This window comes from Trypanosoma brucei, chromosome 2 (assembly GCF_000002445.2).
Source record: "Trypanosoma brucei brucei TREU927 chromosome 2, complete sequence".
Taxonomy (NCBI): Eukaryota; Euglenozoa; class Kinetoplastea; order Trypanosomatida; family Trypanosomatidae; genus Trypanosoma; species Trypanosoma brucei.
The window spans coordinates 530,505-548,107 of record NC_005063.2 but is presented as its reverse complement, the minus strand read 5'-3'; the positions used below and the strand labels follow the sequence as shown (position 1 = coordinate 548,107).

The 17,603-nt window shown below is 39.9% G+C and overlaps 4 protein-coding genes across 4 annotated transcripts, besides 69 other annotated features; all 4 read right to left on the bottom strand.

The window, feature by feature from the left end:
• Positions 1-17,603: part of a sequence feature (sequence corresponds to BAC RPCI93-10C8) that runs on past both edges of the window.
• Positions 98-125: a microsatellite.
• Positions 398-429: a microsatellite.
• On the bottom strand, positions 470-1,396 carry Tb927.2.2830 (hypothetical protein, conserved; the record flags this gene model as incomplete). Its single annotated transcript, XM_946471.1, has 1 exon — positions 470-1,396. One exon carries the CDS (start codon positions 1,394-1,396, stop codon positions 470-472), a length of 927 nt encoding a protein of 308 aa, XP_951564.1.
• Positions 1,442-1,465: a microsatellite.
• Positions 1,470-1,538: a sequence feature (T-rich).
• Positions 1,553-1,585: a sequence feature (AT_rich).
• Positions 1,586-1,614: a microsatellite.
• Positions 1,844-1,925: a sequence feature (A-rich).
• Positions 2,055-2,088: a sequence feature (AT_rich).
• Positions 2,112-2,147: a microsatellite.
• Positions 2,358-2,425: a microsatellite.
• Positions 2,498-2,624: a sequence feature (T-rich).
• Positions 2,633-2,665: a microsatellite.
• Positions 2,819-2,881: a microsatellite.
• Positions 2,882-2,993: a sequence feature (GA-rich).
• Positions 3,095-3,140: a microsatellite.
• Positions 3,212-3,253: a sequence feature (CT-rich).
• Positions 3,270-3,334: a sequence feature (A-rich).
• Positions 3,362-3,421: a sequence feature (A-rich).
• Positions 3,467-3,602: a sequence feature (CT-rich).
• Positions 3,842-3,882: a microsatellite.
• Positions 3,939-4,068: a sequence feature (A-rich).
• Positions 4,131-4,208: a sequence feature (T-rich).
• Positions 4,238-4,261: a sequence feature (AT_rich).
• Positions 4,323-4,351: a microsatellite.
• Positions 4,434-4,477: a sequence feature (A-rich).
• Positions 4,579-4,613: a sequence feature (AT_rich).
• Positions 4,658-4,694: a microsatellite.
• Positions 4,769-4,845: a sequence feature (A-rich).
• Positions 5,098-5,146: a microsatellite.
• Positions 5,200-5,235: a sequence feature (T-rich).
• Positions 5,386-5,419: a microsatellite.
• Positions 5,448-5,501: a microsatellite.
• Positions 5,592-5,635: a microsatellite.
• Positions 5,748-5,780: a microsatellite.
• Positions 5,781-5,821: a microsatellite.
• Positions 5,852-5,956: a microsatellite.
• Positions 6,063-6,085: a microsatellite.
• Positions 6,206-6,296: a sequence feature (CT-rich).
• Positions 6,303-6,346: a sequence feature (AT_rich).
• Positions 6,347-6,372: a microsatellite.
• Tb927.2.2770 (hypothetical protein, conserved) lies at positions 6,385-6,762 on the bottom strand (the record flags this gene model as incomplete). Its single annotated transcript, XM_946470.1, has 1 exon — positions 6,385-6,762. One exon carries the CDS (start codon positions 6,760-6,762, stop codon positions 6,385-6,387), a length of 378 nt encoding a protein of 125 aa, XP_951563.1.
• Positions 6,765-6,838: a sequence feature (A-rich).
• Positions 6,852-6,874: a microsatellite.
• Positions 7,046-7,072: a microsatellite.
• Positions 7,250-7,288: a sequence feature (T-rich).
• Positions 7,289-7,316: a microsatellite.
• Positions 7,317-7,367: a sequence feature (T-rich).
• Positions 7,461-7,480: a microsatellite.
• Positions 7,604-7,631: a sequence feature (AT_rich).
• Positions 7,803-7,831: a microsatellite.
• Positions 7,897-7,932: a sequence feature (AT_rich).
• Positions 8,012-8,050: a sequence feature (A-rich).
• Positions 8,120-8,196: a microsatellite.
• Positions 8,264-8,285: a microsatellite.
• Positions 8,284-8,333: a sequence feature (A-rich).
• Positions 8,443-8,481: a microsatellite.
• Positions 8,724-8,838: a sequence feature (CT-rich).
• Positions 8,972-9,067: a sequence feature (A-rich).
• Positions 9,155-9,178: a microsatellite.
• Positions 9,438-9,483: a microsatellite.
• Positions 9,516-9,599: a microsatellite.
• Tb927.2.2720 (protein kinase, putative) lies at positions 9,973-14,478 on the bottom strand (the record flags this gene model as incomplete). Its single annotated transcript, XM_946469.1, has 1 exon — positions 9,973-14,478. One exon carries the CDS (start codon positions 14,476-14,478, stop codon positions 9,973-9,975), a length of 4,506 nt encoding a protein of 1,501 aa, XP_951562.1.
• Positions 14,724-14,775: a microsatellite.
• Positions 14,897-14,929: a sequence feature (T-rich).
• Positions 14,942-14,967: a microsatellite.
• Positions 15,162-15,202: a microsatellite.
• Positions 15,552-15,605: a sequence feature (CT-rich).
• Positions 15,826-15,852: a microsatellite.
• Positions 16,537-16,557: a microsatellite.
• Positions 16,628-16,649: a sequence feature (AT_rich).
• On the bottom strand, positions 16,676-16,978 carry Tb927.2.2670 (histone H4, putative; the record flags this gene model as incomplete). The annotated part of the gene is made up of 1 exon (XM_946468.1): positions 16,676-16,978. The coding sequence occupies one exon, from the start codon at positions 16,976-16,978 to the stop codon at positions 16,676-16,678; it is 303 nt and encodes a 100-aa protein (XP_951561.1).

The window sequence follows — 17,603 nt, the reverse complement described above, 5'->3', positions numbered from 1 at the left end:
ATTTGCGCATGTACATGTACATATACACACTTCCATTCCAATGGAAAGGAAATGAAATGAAATGAAGAAAGAGGCATATGGTGCTGCTTTCCATTGCCACACACACACACACACACAGAAACACAACATTAAACGAACAAACAAACATACAAAGGGGGGAGGTGTCGAAATTAAAAAAAGGGATGTGTGCCTGTAACCGAGCCATTCAAAAAAAAAAAAAAAGATTCTTTTCAGCTCAGCAGGAACAATTTTAACGCCAATAATTTGTGTATTTTTTTGTTCTTTATTGCATGATTGAGCCAACGGTATGCCTACCAATGAGAGTTCGTTAGCCACCCCAACACAACAGTTTCCATCAGACTTGCAGAACTGTCGCAAAAACGACAACACAATTCCCAAAAAGAAAAAAGAAAAAAGAAAAAAAAGAAATATAGAGCGCCCATGACGCTTATGCAATTGTGTTATTTGGTTATATAATTTCATACACAATGATCTCCATCACAATACCTAGCGAACTAACGAGTGCATTTAACGAAAAAAGTGACTTAAGAAACGGGATCACCAGCACAGTGAAAAATATGTTGCCAACCAACACAGCAGCAAACACAACACCGAACGATGTTGTCAACAGCGCACAGAAGCAACCAATAACATCACCGTGCGCCAGTGGGGTGTGTTTCTTTAATAACTTGTAAGTCAAAACGGTGTAACCCACTATCGCAAGGACAATAATAATTGTAAGATTTTCCAACAAGATTCCCCTCCAACCATTGCGTAAGAGGAAGTAAAACCACTGCCCCGTACAGAAAGGAACCACAACATACAACCTGGCTCCTAAATCAAGTGTTGGGTAATAACGGTCCTCATCCAGATCCTTCAGTTTGCACAAAGCCCCTCCAATAATGCCATTCAACATGGAAACCCCCAACCATAAAAGTCGTGAACCCTCCGCAGTTGATGATAAGGCCGAAACAGCGGCCATCAAACCATTGACATCGCCATCGCCATTAACATCACGACTGCCGTCTGCAGCGCTAAAATTATTATTTTGAGTACTCAAATGTAACACAGAAGGGGCTGCATTATGATGAATAACAACACTACCACCTGCTTTAGGTGTTACCCAAGTGCTTCTGCTCAATACACCAATAGCCCATGATACAATCAATAAATAATCCCCACAGGATTTATACACCGCCAGGTAATACGTCAAGGCAATGGCGAGTACATGAAAAATTAATACATGAAGCACCTCCTGATTGGTGCTTGCAACCCACCATGACGCGGCACAATGCGGAACCCACAAAAGCGCAGCACAAACCCGCAACATGAAGTACAAACGCCGTGCATTTGTTGGTCCAGAGCATGTACCGCTACAACCGCTCGAGGTAAACATCAGTGTTAAAATACCAACTTTACGCGGGACCTCCAACTGATACACCACACACACACACACACACACGCAACCTAAAAAAATGAAAAAAAAAACAGTGAAAACAACAAAAAGGGAAAAGCAAAATAGGAGAAAATAGAGGAAACCCTAAAGCTGCTGTTTTAATAATATTAATTAATATGTAATTAATATTATATATATATATATATATATATATATATGTGTGTGTGTGAAAGAGAGAGAGAGAGAGGGGGGTTATACGATATGTGTTCTTCACTTTATTTATACAAATCAAGCGAACCTCACAACGGAGTCGAAGTTTTTTCCTTAAACTTCGTGACACGCTCACGTCCCTCAAGTGGCGATATGAATTCAAATGATGTAATGATGGCAGGACGCACTTCACTGCCGTCTCTTTCTTTTTTCTTTTCTTTTCCCCCCTCCTCAGCCTTTTAGCTTTAGTTTTTGTTTTTGTCCTTTTTTTTTTTTTTTGCTTCTATTTTATTTTTAGTTTTTGGTTTTCGTTTTCGTTCTCTTTCCTGACTTGTAAAGCACAGGGAAAAGAAAATAGCCGAATAATCGAAGAATATATTTGTATGTATGTGTATATGTTTGTGGGCAACCTTGTGATTAAATGAAATAGAAGTAACAAATATAGGAGATATATTTTCATATAAAAATAAAATAAAATAAATGATTAAGGGGTTTTTTTTTAAAAAAAAGAGAAGAAGAGAAGAGAAGAGAAGAGAAGAGATAAATAAATAAAAATATGCAAGCAAATAAACAAAAACAAAATATGAGCAACAACAAAAAGGAATTAGGAGCAGGTGCAGACACACAAGAAAAAAAAAAAGCATTGACATGTTCATATTTGAAGGCAAAACGGAAAGAAGTGAAGGAGAATCCATTTGGTGGTGGTGGGGGGGGGGTTTGTACAGCAACCACAGATTTAAGTCAAAACCCCAATAATAATAATAATAATAATGATGTTGATGATAATGATGATAATAATAACCATAACCATGATCAATATTTCCTTCACACTCCTTCTTTTCTTGTTTTGGTTGTTGTTGTTTCTTTTCTTCAAGACATCAAACATCGAGTGAAAAAAAAAAAAGATAAAAGGAGGGGAAAAAAGTGGGAAAGGGAGAGGAAAAATACAAAAAGAAAAAAGAGGAAAAGGAAAAAAGATGATAGAAAGGGAAATAAAAAGAGCTAAGAGTAAAAACAAATAATAAAATATATATATATATATATTTATTTATATATATAATATGAAGTGTGAGAGACGAGAACTTCTTCCTATTCTCCCATTTTCTTTCTGCATTGCATTTCATCTCTTAAACACACAGTGATGTATTGCATAAAATATGAACAAATATTAATTATACAAAAACATACGCATGTGTGTGTACATCTTTCATCTTCCTTCTTTCATCTTCATTCCTTCATTTTCTCTCTTTTTTTCTTTTCTCTCTTTCTCTCTTTTCTCTCTATCTCTTGCATTATCTTTTTCTTACTTCCTTTGCTCCTTATATACATATGTTCCGTTTTGTTTCGCTTTCTTTTCTTCACTTTTTTTTTACTTCATTTTTTTTTTTGATTTGCATAATGAGAGGAAGCGGTTGTAATGAATGGTTTTTTACCTTTACCTTTGATGCACCATTTAATGTCCATGAAACAAAACAAAGCAAAATAAAAAACAAAAACAAAAACAACGACAGCAGAAACAACAACAACAACAACAGAAAAACAGCGGCAGAAATATGGAAGGAGAACATAATTGCAGAAAGAAGAGAAAACGTATTTAAAAAATTTAAAAAAAAAAAGAAAAGAGAAAAAAGGAGAGAGAGAGAGAGATCTTTCGTTTTAATCATTCTCTTTCAGTTTTATTTCCTCGCTTCCTTTGCTTTTCTTCTTTTTTTTTCTCTTTTCTTTTTTCCTTGTCATGAGGCCTTTTCCATTCAATTTATTTCTTTTTTTTTCCTTTTGTTTTCTTCCTTTTGTTTCTTCTTTTATTTTTTTCTTAATTTATTTTTCCTCTAAGGAACTCCTGCATTGCACACAACAGAGAGAAGGAGAGGAAGGGAAAAAAAAAAAAGAAGAAGGAGGTTGAGATTGAGATTGAACAATAAATAAATCAAATACAACAAAAATCTACGAAAATGAGGCGAAAGAAAAAAAAAATGGAAAAAAAACAAAAAGAAGAGTAAAACCTCAGTCAACCACAAACAAACAAACCAAAAAAATGTTTCGCAATCACTTTCTTATTTTTCTTTCCTCTCCCATTTGGACTTTTCGTCCTCCTTTTTTTTTTTTAGTTTATTTTACTCTTCCCCTTGTCATCACTTTTAATATTATCCCTTTTTGCTCATTCGCACTTTTATTTCCCTTCCATACCTCTTAGGAAAGGAGAAAAAAAAAAGAGAAACGCATGCATAAACGCTAATATATATATATATATATACTATTCTTATATATATATTTATTTTATTCATTTTCTCAGCTGCACGGGACGCCAATGGCGGTGTTCATTCCAATAAACTTTATCTCTCTCTCTCTTTTTTTATTTTATATATTTTACTTTTTTTTTTTTTTTGCACGTTTCCTTTCCTCTCTTTTTTTTCCCCCCTTTTCTTTTCCTTCTCTTCTTCTTTCCCTCTTTTGGTTCCTTTAAATAATAACAATTATTATTACTGTTATTGTTATTGTTATCACAATGTTGCGGTAGCCGTGTAAAAAAAAGAAAAGAAAACAATGAATATGCGAACCAAATAAGAAAAAAAAACAAAAGAGAGAGAGAGAGAGAACAAAATTAGAAATGGTCAGAATGGGATGGAAGTGAAATTATAAAATATAAATAAATATGTGGAATAAAATGTGAGGGATTACGCGAGCGAGCAAAACTGGTATAATGCATGGGAAAGAGAAAATAAAATAAAATGTAATAAAATAAAAAAATGGAAGAAAAAAAAAGAAGGGAAGAAGATGGAAAAGGAGGAAAAAGCAAATGGATGAAAAATTGCGACCACCTCATGCCTTTCCTTCTTTTTTTATTTTTGTTTTCCTTCTTTTTTTCTTTTTGTTCACACGCACCAACGAGAAATACATGAGCCGGTGTGGAATATTTCATCGCCCACGTATTGATCCACTTAAAGTTTCTCCCATTCATTTCCGTCTTTTCCTTTTTTTTTTTAGAAAACAAAAAAAAATTATTTTACTTCGCCTTTTTTGTCCCTTCCCTTTATTTTTTTTTTAAAGGAAAATAATAATGATAAAAATAATGATAATTAGTAATAATTATTAACACTCCCTAAATTTCACCTTTATGGCCTTCTCCTGCGCGTCACTGTCTTTTTCCATCTTTTATATATATTTTTTTTTCTTTTATTTGCTTTCCTTTTTATTTTATTTTTCCCCTCTCTTTCCTTTCTTTTTTAATTCTTTTCTTTGCGCGGGCGCAGTTGCTTGGGTGCATTTTATTTTAATTTACTTCACTTTATTTCTGTTGCATTTGTCGCTGTCACTTTTCTTCTTTTTTTTTCTCGTTTAGATGAAAAGAAAAGAAATTTAAAAAAAAAATTTGTTCATCACGACTTCTTCCACATTTAAACGCCATTCCGCAACGTCATTTCTTTCAGTTAGTGAAGCAGTAAAAAAAAAAAAAGCACACACAAACAAACAAACAAAGACATAACAAAGACATAAATATACATAAATATATATATATATATATATATATATATATATATAATCAACACGCCTCAACTTAACCCAACGCGGCAAACATTATTTTTTTTTTTTATAAAAAGGAAAAAAAAGGAAAAAAAAACAAAAAGGAATATTTCGTACACAATTGAAAAGTTCATATGCCCACTAAAATATACGTACAAATAACACATATGTTGCAACAATGATGATTAGGCGGATGTCAGGTGTACAGTTTCCCTCTATCATATAATCCCAATAATTTCTCCAAACACTCACACGCCTTTTTCTTTTTTTTTCTTCCTTTTTTTTTTTCTTAGTTATATTACACTAACCTCCTAAACATTTCTTGTTACTGCCGCTGTCCGTTGTTGTTTGTTATTGTTGCCGTTGTTGTTATCTTTCATTTCATTTCATTTATATTTACATTTTCGTTTGTTTCATGTCTGGTCATCCACTTCCGCTTGTAATTAGGTAAGCAAAACTACAAAAACAAAAAATACATAAAATGATAGACAAACAAACAAACAAACATCATTTCAGCTGCTTTTTTTTTTCCTCCTCCCCGCTTCCTTCACTTTCACCCTTTTTCTTTTTTTTTTCCTCCTCTTCAACACACATGCACCTTTTTGCTCTCTACACTTCAATATTTATAATATATATATATATATATATATATTCTTTTTTTTTCTTTTCTTTTTCTTTCTTTTCCTTTGTTTTACCGCTAAACAGGGCAAACACACCCAACTAATACATACATATATATTTATATATTTATATATTTATATACATACACGCACACACATATACATTGTACATATATACATTATACACACATTATATATATATATATATGCGCATGTACGTATTTTATGTACATGCACTGCTATTTACAAACTTCTGTTGATTTTTCTTTTCTTTTCTTTTTACAAATATACATATTTGTTTGCAAAAGCACCTGATGTATATATATATATATATATAATGTGTGTATAATGAGTCATATATGTACAATGTATATAATGAGTTATATATGCATGCACGGAAGCATGTGCGTGCGTCCGTGTGTGTAAGCGTAAGCATAAGCGTATGGGTGTGAGTGTAAAAGAGGGAGGGGGAGAGAGAAAAAATGAGAGAGCGAAAGGGAGAAGAGGAAGAAGAAAGGAAAAAGGAAAAAGGAAAAAAAAGAGAGAGATACTACAAATATATACAAATATATACAAATATATACAAATATAAATATATATTCCTTCATTCATTCATTCACTCATGTATAATTTCCCTTAAGCCCTACGTGAAAAGAAGAAGCGTGAGATTTCCTTCCCATCACCAGAAGTAGTGGTGGCACTGCTGCAAACAAGTGACCATCCATCACCTTCCATAACGCTGATGACTGATCCAAAAAAGGCACATTTGGCCAAATCATCGCAGTAATGGTTGGGAATTGTGAGGCGCCAAACCTCCGCTCCAGCCGGGCAGCCGTTGGGGTTTTGTACAAAAAGTGGCCCTTCAGTTCCCATGCTGGCGGTGACGGGACGGCTGGTGGTGGTTCGCACGATGAGTTCGCTTTCAAGACGATTCATGATGGAGGTGGAGAGGCCTTTACCAATCAATGATACCTCTGGGGGGTTAAATACGAGGTTTACAACAATAACGGGCATAATTTCCTCTTTTTTTTTTCTTTCTTTCTTCCTCTTCTTTGTTATTGGTGTTGTTGGTGTTGTTTTGTTTTGTTTTGAGTCTGTTGTCTTTTTTGTTTTTGTTTTTGTTTTTCCTCTTCTTTCCTGCCTTCCTTCTTTTTTTTTTTTTACGTGAGTATGTATATGTATAATATGTATGTGTTGTTTGCTTTCAGCTTTGCTATTGTGTGTATTAAAGCTGATTTATTTGTCAACAAGTATTGTTCAATGAGAAGAAAAAAAAAACAAGACGACAAAAAGGGGGAAAAAAGAAAGAAAGAAAGAAAAGAAGCAAAATATGTGCAAAGAGTTAAAATTAAAACCCTTTTAGGTGGAACCAGAGAAAGAAAAAAAAAAGACAAAGGAAATGTAGATAAATGAAAAGGATGTAAAACAGAAATTGTTAAAAGCAGAAGAAGAATTTTGATGGCAACTTCCATTAATGAAACATTTCAACACGTAGAAATGCAAAAAAAAAAAGAGCAAAAGGCAAACGAAGAAAAAAAATAGTAAAGTAAAGTGAAGTAAAGTAAAGTGAGGAGGAAAAAAAAAAGAGGAAAACAGAAAGGGGGAAAAAAGCAAACAAAGCTGACACATAAACTAATAACTATTAGTTCATTCATTCATTTATTATTTCTTCCCCCTCCCTTTTCCACAAACCACCACCACCACCACCCCTTTTATTATTATTATTATTATTTATTTATTTTTGAAGGGGCGTTCCTCCATTCGTTGAAGTTTTAACACGGAATGATAAATTTTGTTATGAATGAAGAGACGGTCTTCCACATCAATATAACGTTATTATCAACATTATTACAACTTAATAAATATAAAAATATAAAAATTTTGTTAAGATAAGTTGTAAAGTCCATCATTCAACTGGATTAATATAATATATGTTTCTGGAGATGTAATCGCTCATACGCATCTGCAATTTCCTGCACGCAATCACCAAATTGTTGGGGTATTTTTTCTTTTCTTTGCTTTCGGTTCCCGTCACCGCCATTGCATCTTTCTTTTTGTTGTTGTTGTTGTTGTTGTTGTTGTTTGTTTCATCAGCATCATCCTCCTGCATTAATATTGTCGTGTTCGCTGACCTTCCTTAGACCTTGCATATATATAAATATTTTTATTTATTCATTTATATATGAATGTGTTGACATAATGTTGTTATTATCCGTACTATCATTGCTATATCTAACATATTGAAACGCGCTTTTTAAATTACTTTTTTTTTGCTTTTTTACTTTTCTTTCTTTTTTCTTTTCGGCTTCAGCTTCTCCCTTTTTATGCTTGGTGTTGCCTAAACATGCAAAGATGATGAAATGAAACATTCATATATTTATATATTCATACATATTTATAACACATTAACTTATATATAAACATATATAAACATTTATGTGTTAATATTGAAGAAAAGTTCAATGGAGATAATTCATGCAGAGAAGAAAAATGACATACACGTCAGCAATTTACGTGTTGTTGTTGTTGTTGTTGTTTTTTCTCTTTCTTTCTTCCTTTATTTCTTTTCTTTTCTTTTTTTTTTTCATTGGTGTTGTTGTTCTTTTGTTCTCCCTCCCCTCCCCTCCCCCTTCTCGTTCTGTTTTGTTTTGTTTTCGTTCACTCAAATTAATACATATGATATATAAAGAGACCAAAAAAAAAAAAAGAAAAAAAAAAGAAAAAGGAAAGAAATTACACACGACACGCACGAATCCGCGCGACCCCACCGTTTCCTTAAAACTGCACACATGCACACCATTAACAAGCGAGATTATACAAACAGTAACGAAACAAAAACAAAAAAAAGGCGCTGAACGGAACTTGTAGCAACGGAATATCTTTTTTATTTTGTTTGTTTATATATTTTAATTGGTTGGTTGGTTGGTTTCTCCCATACATACAAATACACACAAATGCACACTTCACCCTGCGCTAAAGAGAGGGAGAGTGAAATGTGAACATAAAAGATAAAAAAAAAAAATGGAACTCTGAGAGACAAATTCAAAAACAGAAAGAAAGAAAGGGGAAAAAGAAAGTAAAGTAAAGTAAACGAACAGAACTAAGAACTAGAAGCCAAATAAGATGATTAAGCACATGGATAGAAGGGAAAAAATTAAGAAGAAGGGCGGTAAAATTGTATGTGCGTAAATATTTCTATGTGTGCTCCCTCCTTATAACTTGGTTTTTTTTCTTTTTGCCTTACCGTTTTTTTTCTCTCTCTTATTTTCTTTTTCGTTTTATTTACTTGATCTTTATTTTCTGTTGATTTTTTTTTGTTCCGGTGGTGCACATGCAACGGCCTGCGCTAAACTAAGAAAATGAAATAAAAAAGGCGAGAACTTTTGGAATAAAGAGGAAGGAGGGGGAAAGAAAGAAAGAAGGAAAGAAATATTACCAAATAAAAATAACCAAACCAAAAAAAAAAAAAAGAACCCCCGAAAGTGACGGAATATTGCTCGCTCACTCTGAGAATTATAACTAGAATGAACTTGTTGAGCATAACGAATGGTTGTCAAACGCCAACAAAGAAACACGCCCACAAAAAGCAGAAGGGATAGGGAAAGGGTTTAAAGTAAAACAAAAACATCACAGCGCTTCATCACACCCTGCCACGTCAAAAAAACAAAAAAAACGATTACCCTCTTCCCCAAACAAAGAAAAAAAAAGCAAACAAACAACAAGCAAGCGAACAAAGAGAGAAGCACAAACACCCACGCAAATACAAGTATATATAAATTATGTATAAATATACATATATATACAACAAAACATATATACGGTGTACATATATATATATATATATATATATACTTGTTCATTGATATTTTTTTTACATGTCGCCCACCCACACACACACTAAAAAACACCCTGGGAACTCAAATACTGCCAAAAAGCGCAAAAAGGAAGAAAAAAACACATATATTTATGTACGCACAAAAACACCTACGAAACCAAAAAAAAAAAGAGAGGGAAACCCAGAAAAATCCCCAAGTCTCACAAAGAAATACACCAGTGGAAGCACATACACACTCACGTTTATAAAATTCCTTTCTCCCCTTACATTCACTGTTGGCTCCACAACCATCATCATCATCATAACCTTCACCGTCATCGCCAATGCCAATGCCAATGCCGCTGCCGCTGCCGCTGCCGTCCCTCCCTTCTTCCCTTTTACATATATTCCTAAACAACTCCCTGATCACCAAATGAAGTACCCCACGAGGCGCTATTTTGACCCTCCTCACTTATGGACTGCAATGATGCGGCACTCATAGACGCAACACGGGAAATATATGTGGTATGCAACCCACCACCTTCACCACCACCCATTCCATCCGCCCCATCGGTATCATCATCACGGCCAATTCCGGCACCTTTATTTACAGCCACGGAAGTCAAAATAACGGTGGAGGTCCTGCGGCGAAGCGGCATGGCACGCTGACGAGCAATTACGGACTCCACCCACTCCCAAACAGCTGAGCCACACCGGGCATTCAAAAGGGGATGCTCCAGCAACTCCTTTGGACTGGGCCGTTTCTCCGGGTTACGGTGCAGGCAATGCTGAAGAAAATCACATACAGTTGGATCATCACAGTCGAACACACGTGTTTCCCTTTCATCCATCGTGCGATACCTCTCACACAACTCCGCCAGTCCCTGATTTGTTGGTGAGAACTGCTGATCGGTTACAGGCCGCTGTTGTTTCTGATGCTGAGCGTCTTGAGCAGCACATTTGTTGCTGCAGTTAGTTGAAATACCTAAGGCCTCGGCAACAATACAACCAATAGACCACACATCACATGCCTTGCCATACGGCTCACCGAGGAGCACTTCCGGCGCCATGTACGCAAGAGTTCCTCGCGTATTTTTTAGCCCCGAATCTCTTTGAACAGCTGTACCGAAGTCAGACACCTTCGCACGGCCGTCACGGAATAGTATGTTTTCCGGTTTAAGGTCGCGATGGGTGATGTGATGATCGTGCAGGTACACCACACCGTTGATGACATCACGAAGTATACTAATAATATGATCCGCTCCCTGTATGTCCCCATTGGTAATGGCATCACTCAGCGTCCCACCAGGGCACAATTCCATGAATATAGACACACATTTGCCGTCCCAATTGCAGAAAAGGTATCGCACAAGGTTTGGGTGGTTCAACATACGCATGACCTCAATCTCCCGCACAACCTCTGGCATCCGAACACCCTTACCGTTATTACGAGCACCGTTGTCACGCTTATTCCCACGAAGACACATTACCTTCACGGCGCAGCGCCCGTTGAGATCGTCCATCGTCGCCTCAAAGACGGCACCAAACGCCCCACCGCCTAACCGACGCCCCAACGTGTAAGAGGGAATCTGAAGATTACGAGAGAGACCAAACAAACTCTTTGAGGCCATCTCATCCGTGAGAGAGGAGGAAAAGAGCCGTCCAATGTCGTGGGATGTTAGTGGAAGCACTAACTGCGACGCTTTAGGAATACATGAAGGAATAAACTCCGACGACGAGGCAAAAAAGAACACTAAACGCTCACCTCCCTTCATCCACGATAGCACGACGTCCAAATGCGCGCCATCCACATCTGGAGCGTGTACAAGAATTACCTTGGTCTGTACTGCACAGGATTTATATGTCATATCGATATCCTCTAGCCCGCTTCGCTGCATTACATAAATGCTCCGATTCCAGAGGTTGGCCAAAAGTGTGCTGGCAACCACATCGTCCAGGCAGTACACGAATGCAGTAATAGGAAGTCCATCGGAGCCTGTGCCGAGGAGGTTGCCCTGCATACCCGTAGCCGACGTAAGAAGCAGCGAAGAACCTGGTGACGCTTCATCGGAAAAAATGTTCATAGGGGCAACGTATGCCGAATTTAAAGCGGCCTTGGAGGCGGCGTCGCGCAACATTCGCTCTACTTCACTGTCTACTCCCCTCGATTGGGGGCGTTGTGCGCCACGGAATTGTCTGGGCCTCTCTTCTCCGTGATTGAACTCAGAGGGTACCGCCAGAACATTGGCGGCTGCCCTGTCACCATCAACGGATTGACGACGACCAATTTGCTTCCGAACGGCAGTGTCGCACTCTCTCTTCTGTTCACTCAATGCCTCTTGCCACTCCCTCCCAGAGCCACCGGCAACCAATGGATTGTCTGCATGGCCCACGGGAACCCGCTCCATAGGAGAGCACCGATTGAAGGAATCATCATTCCAGCGGCCCCCAGCCGGTTGATTCCACCAATCATTCTCTTGACGATCAGCCCTGCGCAGGCAGGGAGACGAATCTCTCAAGGAACCTGCCTGCTTCTCGCTCCTCCCACTGCTAATAGCACCATTACTTGCACCCGAAGAGCACTTCACATTTGACATGGATGGGACTTTACGTAAGATCCCAGTGGTATCATTTGGTATCCTTAACTGGCTACGCGAGTAAAAGGAATTTCTGGACGAGAGCGGCCCGCAGTCCCTGGCGCAATCATCCCGCGGTGCATCTTGTTGAGGTAACATATGCCCCTGGGAGCTGGTCTTGCCCAGTTGGAAACAGGTGGAGCTACTGCCCGGTGCTTTTTGCACTGCAACTAAATCACTATATCCAACGGGCACGCCCGTCGCCCCCTCTCCCCCATCGTAGAGGTTTTGTTGAACGGCCTCTACACGCTTTAACATCTCATTGTGGCTGAATCCCCAGACACGTGCGGAAACGGAGCTGTAGTGCAGCTGTACCGACGTAATCGTAACGACGGAAACCATAAGAAGCGCACCGATAGAAGCCACGGCTGCACAAACCCAACCGGGAAGTGTGCCAGCCGCAGCGACAACCACGAAGCAGAGAAGTGACACAAAACAGAATGCAGTAGCGGCACACGATGCGGTGCGGCTGGTACCAAGGGCATTCCACATGCGGTGAACGTTGGTGTATGTGATGCTTCCACGCTCTTCGGCTGAAACCAGGTCTAGAAGAATGTAGGATGCTTCCTTAAATTCCTTAGAGGCTGGCCCGTGTGCATCCCACGCTGAGACAACGTTCGAAACACAATCTCGAACCCCCGTATTTGACCATTTCGCGAAATGGTGCTTTAACAACACGTTTTTGATGTCCAAAATAGAGTATGCTATTTGGAACTGAATAGACTCCAGTTTTTCGAGCATGCCGGCGAGCATAATGGAGTGGGAAGAGTGCAGTGACGCCTCCCTTCCCCTTCTTTCATATGCAGAATGCGGTCGATCCACACTCCGTTGTTCATTTAGTCTTTCCATCTCCTCCCTCAACTCGAGTAGTTTTATGAGATTGACATTGAGCAAGAAAATCGTGGGGTCCTTGAACCACCACTCGGAATCTGTGCGATTAAGGCAGTGATTATGAAGTTGACAACTATTAGTGGGTGCACCTTCCTGGGGATCACGATTTGTGGCATCGGAGTCAACGGGCACCAACACCGCACCAGGGACGGAGATGCGATCCCCTGCGTTACTATCATCATTATCTCTCGAAGGGCAGCTGCTCCAGTTGATGGGATAGAAACAAGCCGGCTGCACGTTGGGTGAAAGTGACCTTTGCTCCTTGATAGCGTTTCCAGTTCTAGAAGAAATAGAGGTATCATAAACCTCGACAGTAGTCGGTCCCAATCCGGGACTCACCGTCGCGCTCTGCACTTCCCGTCTCTCCCCATTCTGCTCATTCGCCGCTGACAACTTCCCACGTTCCGCTGTACTCGTCCTTCTCATGGGACCTCCCGCATAATTACCATGAAATGATGTGTTATACCACCGGGTCGGTGTCGCTGACCTTGAATCACGTCCCACACGCTTAGGCGTAAAGATTCCAGCTTCTCCACAATCCGAAAAGGCAGGGTCTCTATTATCACATCGACTACCACTGGTGACGATGGTACTGGCGAAACTGTTGTTCGGCATCATCATTTCCTCATTCGCGGTATCTACATTGTATAGTTGACGCTTTAATGTGCCAGGAACTGTGTTACTAGGGGGAAGAGCAGCAGCCGGCAGTGGTGAAAAAAAGGGAGCCCGTGTCGAAGTATTCACGGGGCTCCCATAAAAGTTTGGACTACTTTTACCACTGAGCGCTGGATGGGGCCACACGCCTCTTGGAGACTGCACAGGCCACTCATCCCTCGCACTGCCAAGTTCGCTACGTCCCATCGTAAGCCCTGGTGGTGCACGGCGTGCAAGACTCCCAATAGTATCACATTTGTTGTCACCATTGACGCTTGGTTTAACACAACTACCACTGGACTTGTCACCATCTTTGCGCACCGCACCTTCCCCCAATGGGTTCCTGCCGTCGAGTCTATTTGTTCCTCTCGAACTCGTCTTCGGCACTAACACACGCTGAAGTGGCGACCTAAGAAAGTTGGGATTATTCCCTGGGGACTCCGCAAAGCCCGCCGTGTCGCCTTTTTCTGAACTTGTCGTGGGTTTCCCTGAAGTTGATGTTACCTCCCATGCGCCTTTCGCACGGCTACCCATCGCACCAGCCGCAATGGTGCGAAAAGAAGTGCCTGGAGCCTCACCCGCGGCGCTTCCCTCACCAACTGATTTGACGATGTCCAACGTACTCGATTGTAAACTCACGCCTTCCCCCACCTTCACAATGTCGCCTTCATTGCCTTTATCACCAGTGTGACTATGATCATTGGTATTCTGTACAACATTTGCCGCGAAGGGCATGGGTGGTCACCTGCTCGTACGTAAAGACTTAGAGTGACCAATCGAACAACAAAGCAAGACAAGGGATGAAAATAATGATACAAACTAGAGAACGCGCAGAGAGCGGAGGGGACTACCTTCTCTTCTTTTTTTTTCAAAAAAAAAAAAAGAAATCTAACCTTCCCCTCCCCCAAATAAACTTGCACAGCAATGCGCCGGCGGGTCCACTATGAAATCACTACTTCCTGCTCAGGAAAACTAAAACGTGTGTATTTATATAAATATATGCACAAGTATATATAAATATTTATATTTATACTAGGCAAGAGAGTGGGAGGCAGTATGGGCAGGCAAACAACTACGTACGCCAAAACGTATACTTTTAACGCACTCACGGACGGGCTGCCGGATATACTCCCCACTGCTCGAACCCCCTGATAAAAAAAAGAAAAGAAAAGAAAAAAAGAAGAGATACACACACATCTATATATATATATATATATATATGTACGCATGAGAATAAATTAGATGAAGGAAATATATGTTTCCTCTCGCAGGGCAGCAGGTAAGGGAAACAAACAATGACCACAAGTAATTAAAGAATAAAATTACAAACAACTTGCCATGTTTAAAGAAGCAGAAGTGAGAGAAAGTGGAGGTAGCGAGGCCTACGACACCAATGGGTGTGCGAGTCCACGTGCCCGCACATACAAATACACACACATCTATATATATATATACATATGTACGCATGTTTTACACCATAGTGCCAACGGAATGAAAAGTAAGCCAGGAACACAAGTGGTGACATTGTGATAATGATGATAATTATTACCACGTCGAGGGCACTCGTATGTAAAACAGACACACGCATTTGTAATGCCACAACCACTACCTGCCGCACCTCACACACACATAAACAAACATCTCCTGCTTTCAACAGATTGGCCTTGATTGAAATGGTAAAATAATGGAGCAAATGACGTACAAAAAAAAAACAAAAACACAGATACAAGCCGGAGAAGAGAGAGATACGCTGAGAGAATCAGATGCAAACATATATATATATACATATATACATTCGCAAGCATTTGAGCAAAAGAAAAAAGTAAAAAAAGGGAAGGGAAGGGAAAGGAAAAGGAAAAGAAGCTGCCTTGACTACGGAGGATATGGTAAGACCTACCCCAACAACAATGATGCAGCGCAGAAACACATAATTGGAAATCAGCCGAATGTGTTGCATGCGCAGATGCAAACTACAATCTCCTTTATGTTTATATGCACAAAAAAATCCTTCACTGTGTCTCCAGTCCCCCTTTTCAACATAGTTATGTGTGCAGACTCGTACCTCCTCTTCTACCGTTGTTATTTTTTTTTCTTTTTCTTTTTTCTTTTCCATCGCCCCTTCTTTAACTCGCAACATCTCCCTGATGTTTCGTTTGGATGAGGAAGACACGGGTGCCAAACCAGGGGCTCCGATCGTTACAAGTTGGGGAGTCAAATCAACAAAACTAACCGCTATGCTGTTATAACTACATCTTTGCGGTTCTCGTTATTCTTTCCTCCACTACCCGCCCCCTTCCCTTCCAACAAAAATGAAAAAAAAAAAAGAAGGAACCTCCTGCGCAACATCGCAACATATCCTAAGCTATGTACCTGAATTGCAAAACCGCGCCGCCTTTCCAATCCCTTCTTTCCGGTTGGTTCACTTACAGGCAACGTTCACTACTCCATACAACTTACGATTCAATCACTGAACAGGCACAGCAACCACTTCGTGAGGAGGGAATAAAGAAGGGAGGAAAACACAGAGTCACTCACAGTTATCACATTTGCGCCACGTCTTTAACCTACGGGTTGACGCGCCATATGTAACAGACCCACACACACACAAACATATGCAATTCCTACTCACCGAAGGTGTGCCAACAGTGACAAGATGCAAAGAAAAAAAGAAAGAAAGAGAAATGATAGATAAACCTTCCCTTTACTACACAACCCCACTTTCCAAGATCATCCTTCTTTCACTCACTTCCTTTTTCTTACTCATTGTTTTCCCTCCCCTCCTCCTCCCCCCCTCACACACACACACACACACACTACCCTCTTGTATCCCCATAAAACAATTACCTCACCCCCTCTATTCATTTTTCTCTGGTTTGCCTTCCCCTTATTATTATTTTTTTTTTTAAGTATTACGCTCGCTTCCTTGCATCTCTCAGTCGTACCCGTAAAGAACCTTCCCCCGCTTGCGCAATGCGAACACCACGTGGGCTGCTGTGACTGTTTTCTTGCGGGAGTATTCCGTGTATGCACCCGCGTCACGCACAATGCTTTCCACAAAAGTTTTGAGAACGCCGCGGACCTCGTCGTAGATAACGCCAGAGATGCGTTTCACCCCGGCACGGCGGGCGAGGCGGCGGATGGATCCACGTGTAATGCCTCGCACATTATCCCGAAGGACCTTCTTTTGGCGTTTCTGCGCTCCCTTTGACTCACCGACTCTCTTGCCCTTTGCCATATTGCCTCTGCTCGGGTTGCTTGTGATTTTCCTTGAAATGATCAACAACTTGTTCTCAAAATAATGTCGAGGATGCGGCTGATCGTTGATGCTGCTGATTGCGCCTGTGATTGTTTCTTGTGTGGATGTTCTTATCGTTTTTTAAGAAAAACTGCGAACTGTTTAAATCAGTATGTTGTAGAGCGAGGGAAAGGGACAGGAAGAAAGAAAGAAAGAAGAAATAAAGACAAAGATGATGAGTTTAAACAAAATATCACCGCCGACAAATACAGTGAGCTCACTAGGGGGAGGAACCGTGCCACTTTTGGCTAGCAGGGGAAACGATAAGAAAGGACGCAGAGGATTGTTGTCCAAGTGAGATTTCAACAATAAGAAGCTGCAGCAGGGAGGGATGGCAACGTGAGCAGCTCCAACCGCAGCACATAGTGCCTCACAGGAAGGAAAAAAAAAACCGCCACCGTCACACGTCTGCAACCCCAGCCGCTACACTTGTTTATGCGGCTATGCGCCTCACCAACGTGATAAGAAGAACGGGAGGTATCCAAAAGGGGGAAAAAGATTACTGGCTAGGAAGGAAAAGGTGCTACAAACCACGTTAAGCACGGAAAAATATGCATTTTCATTT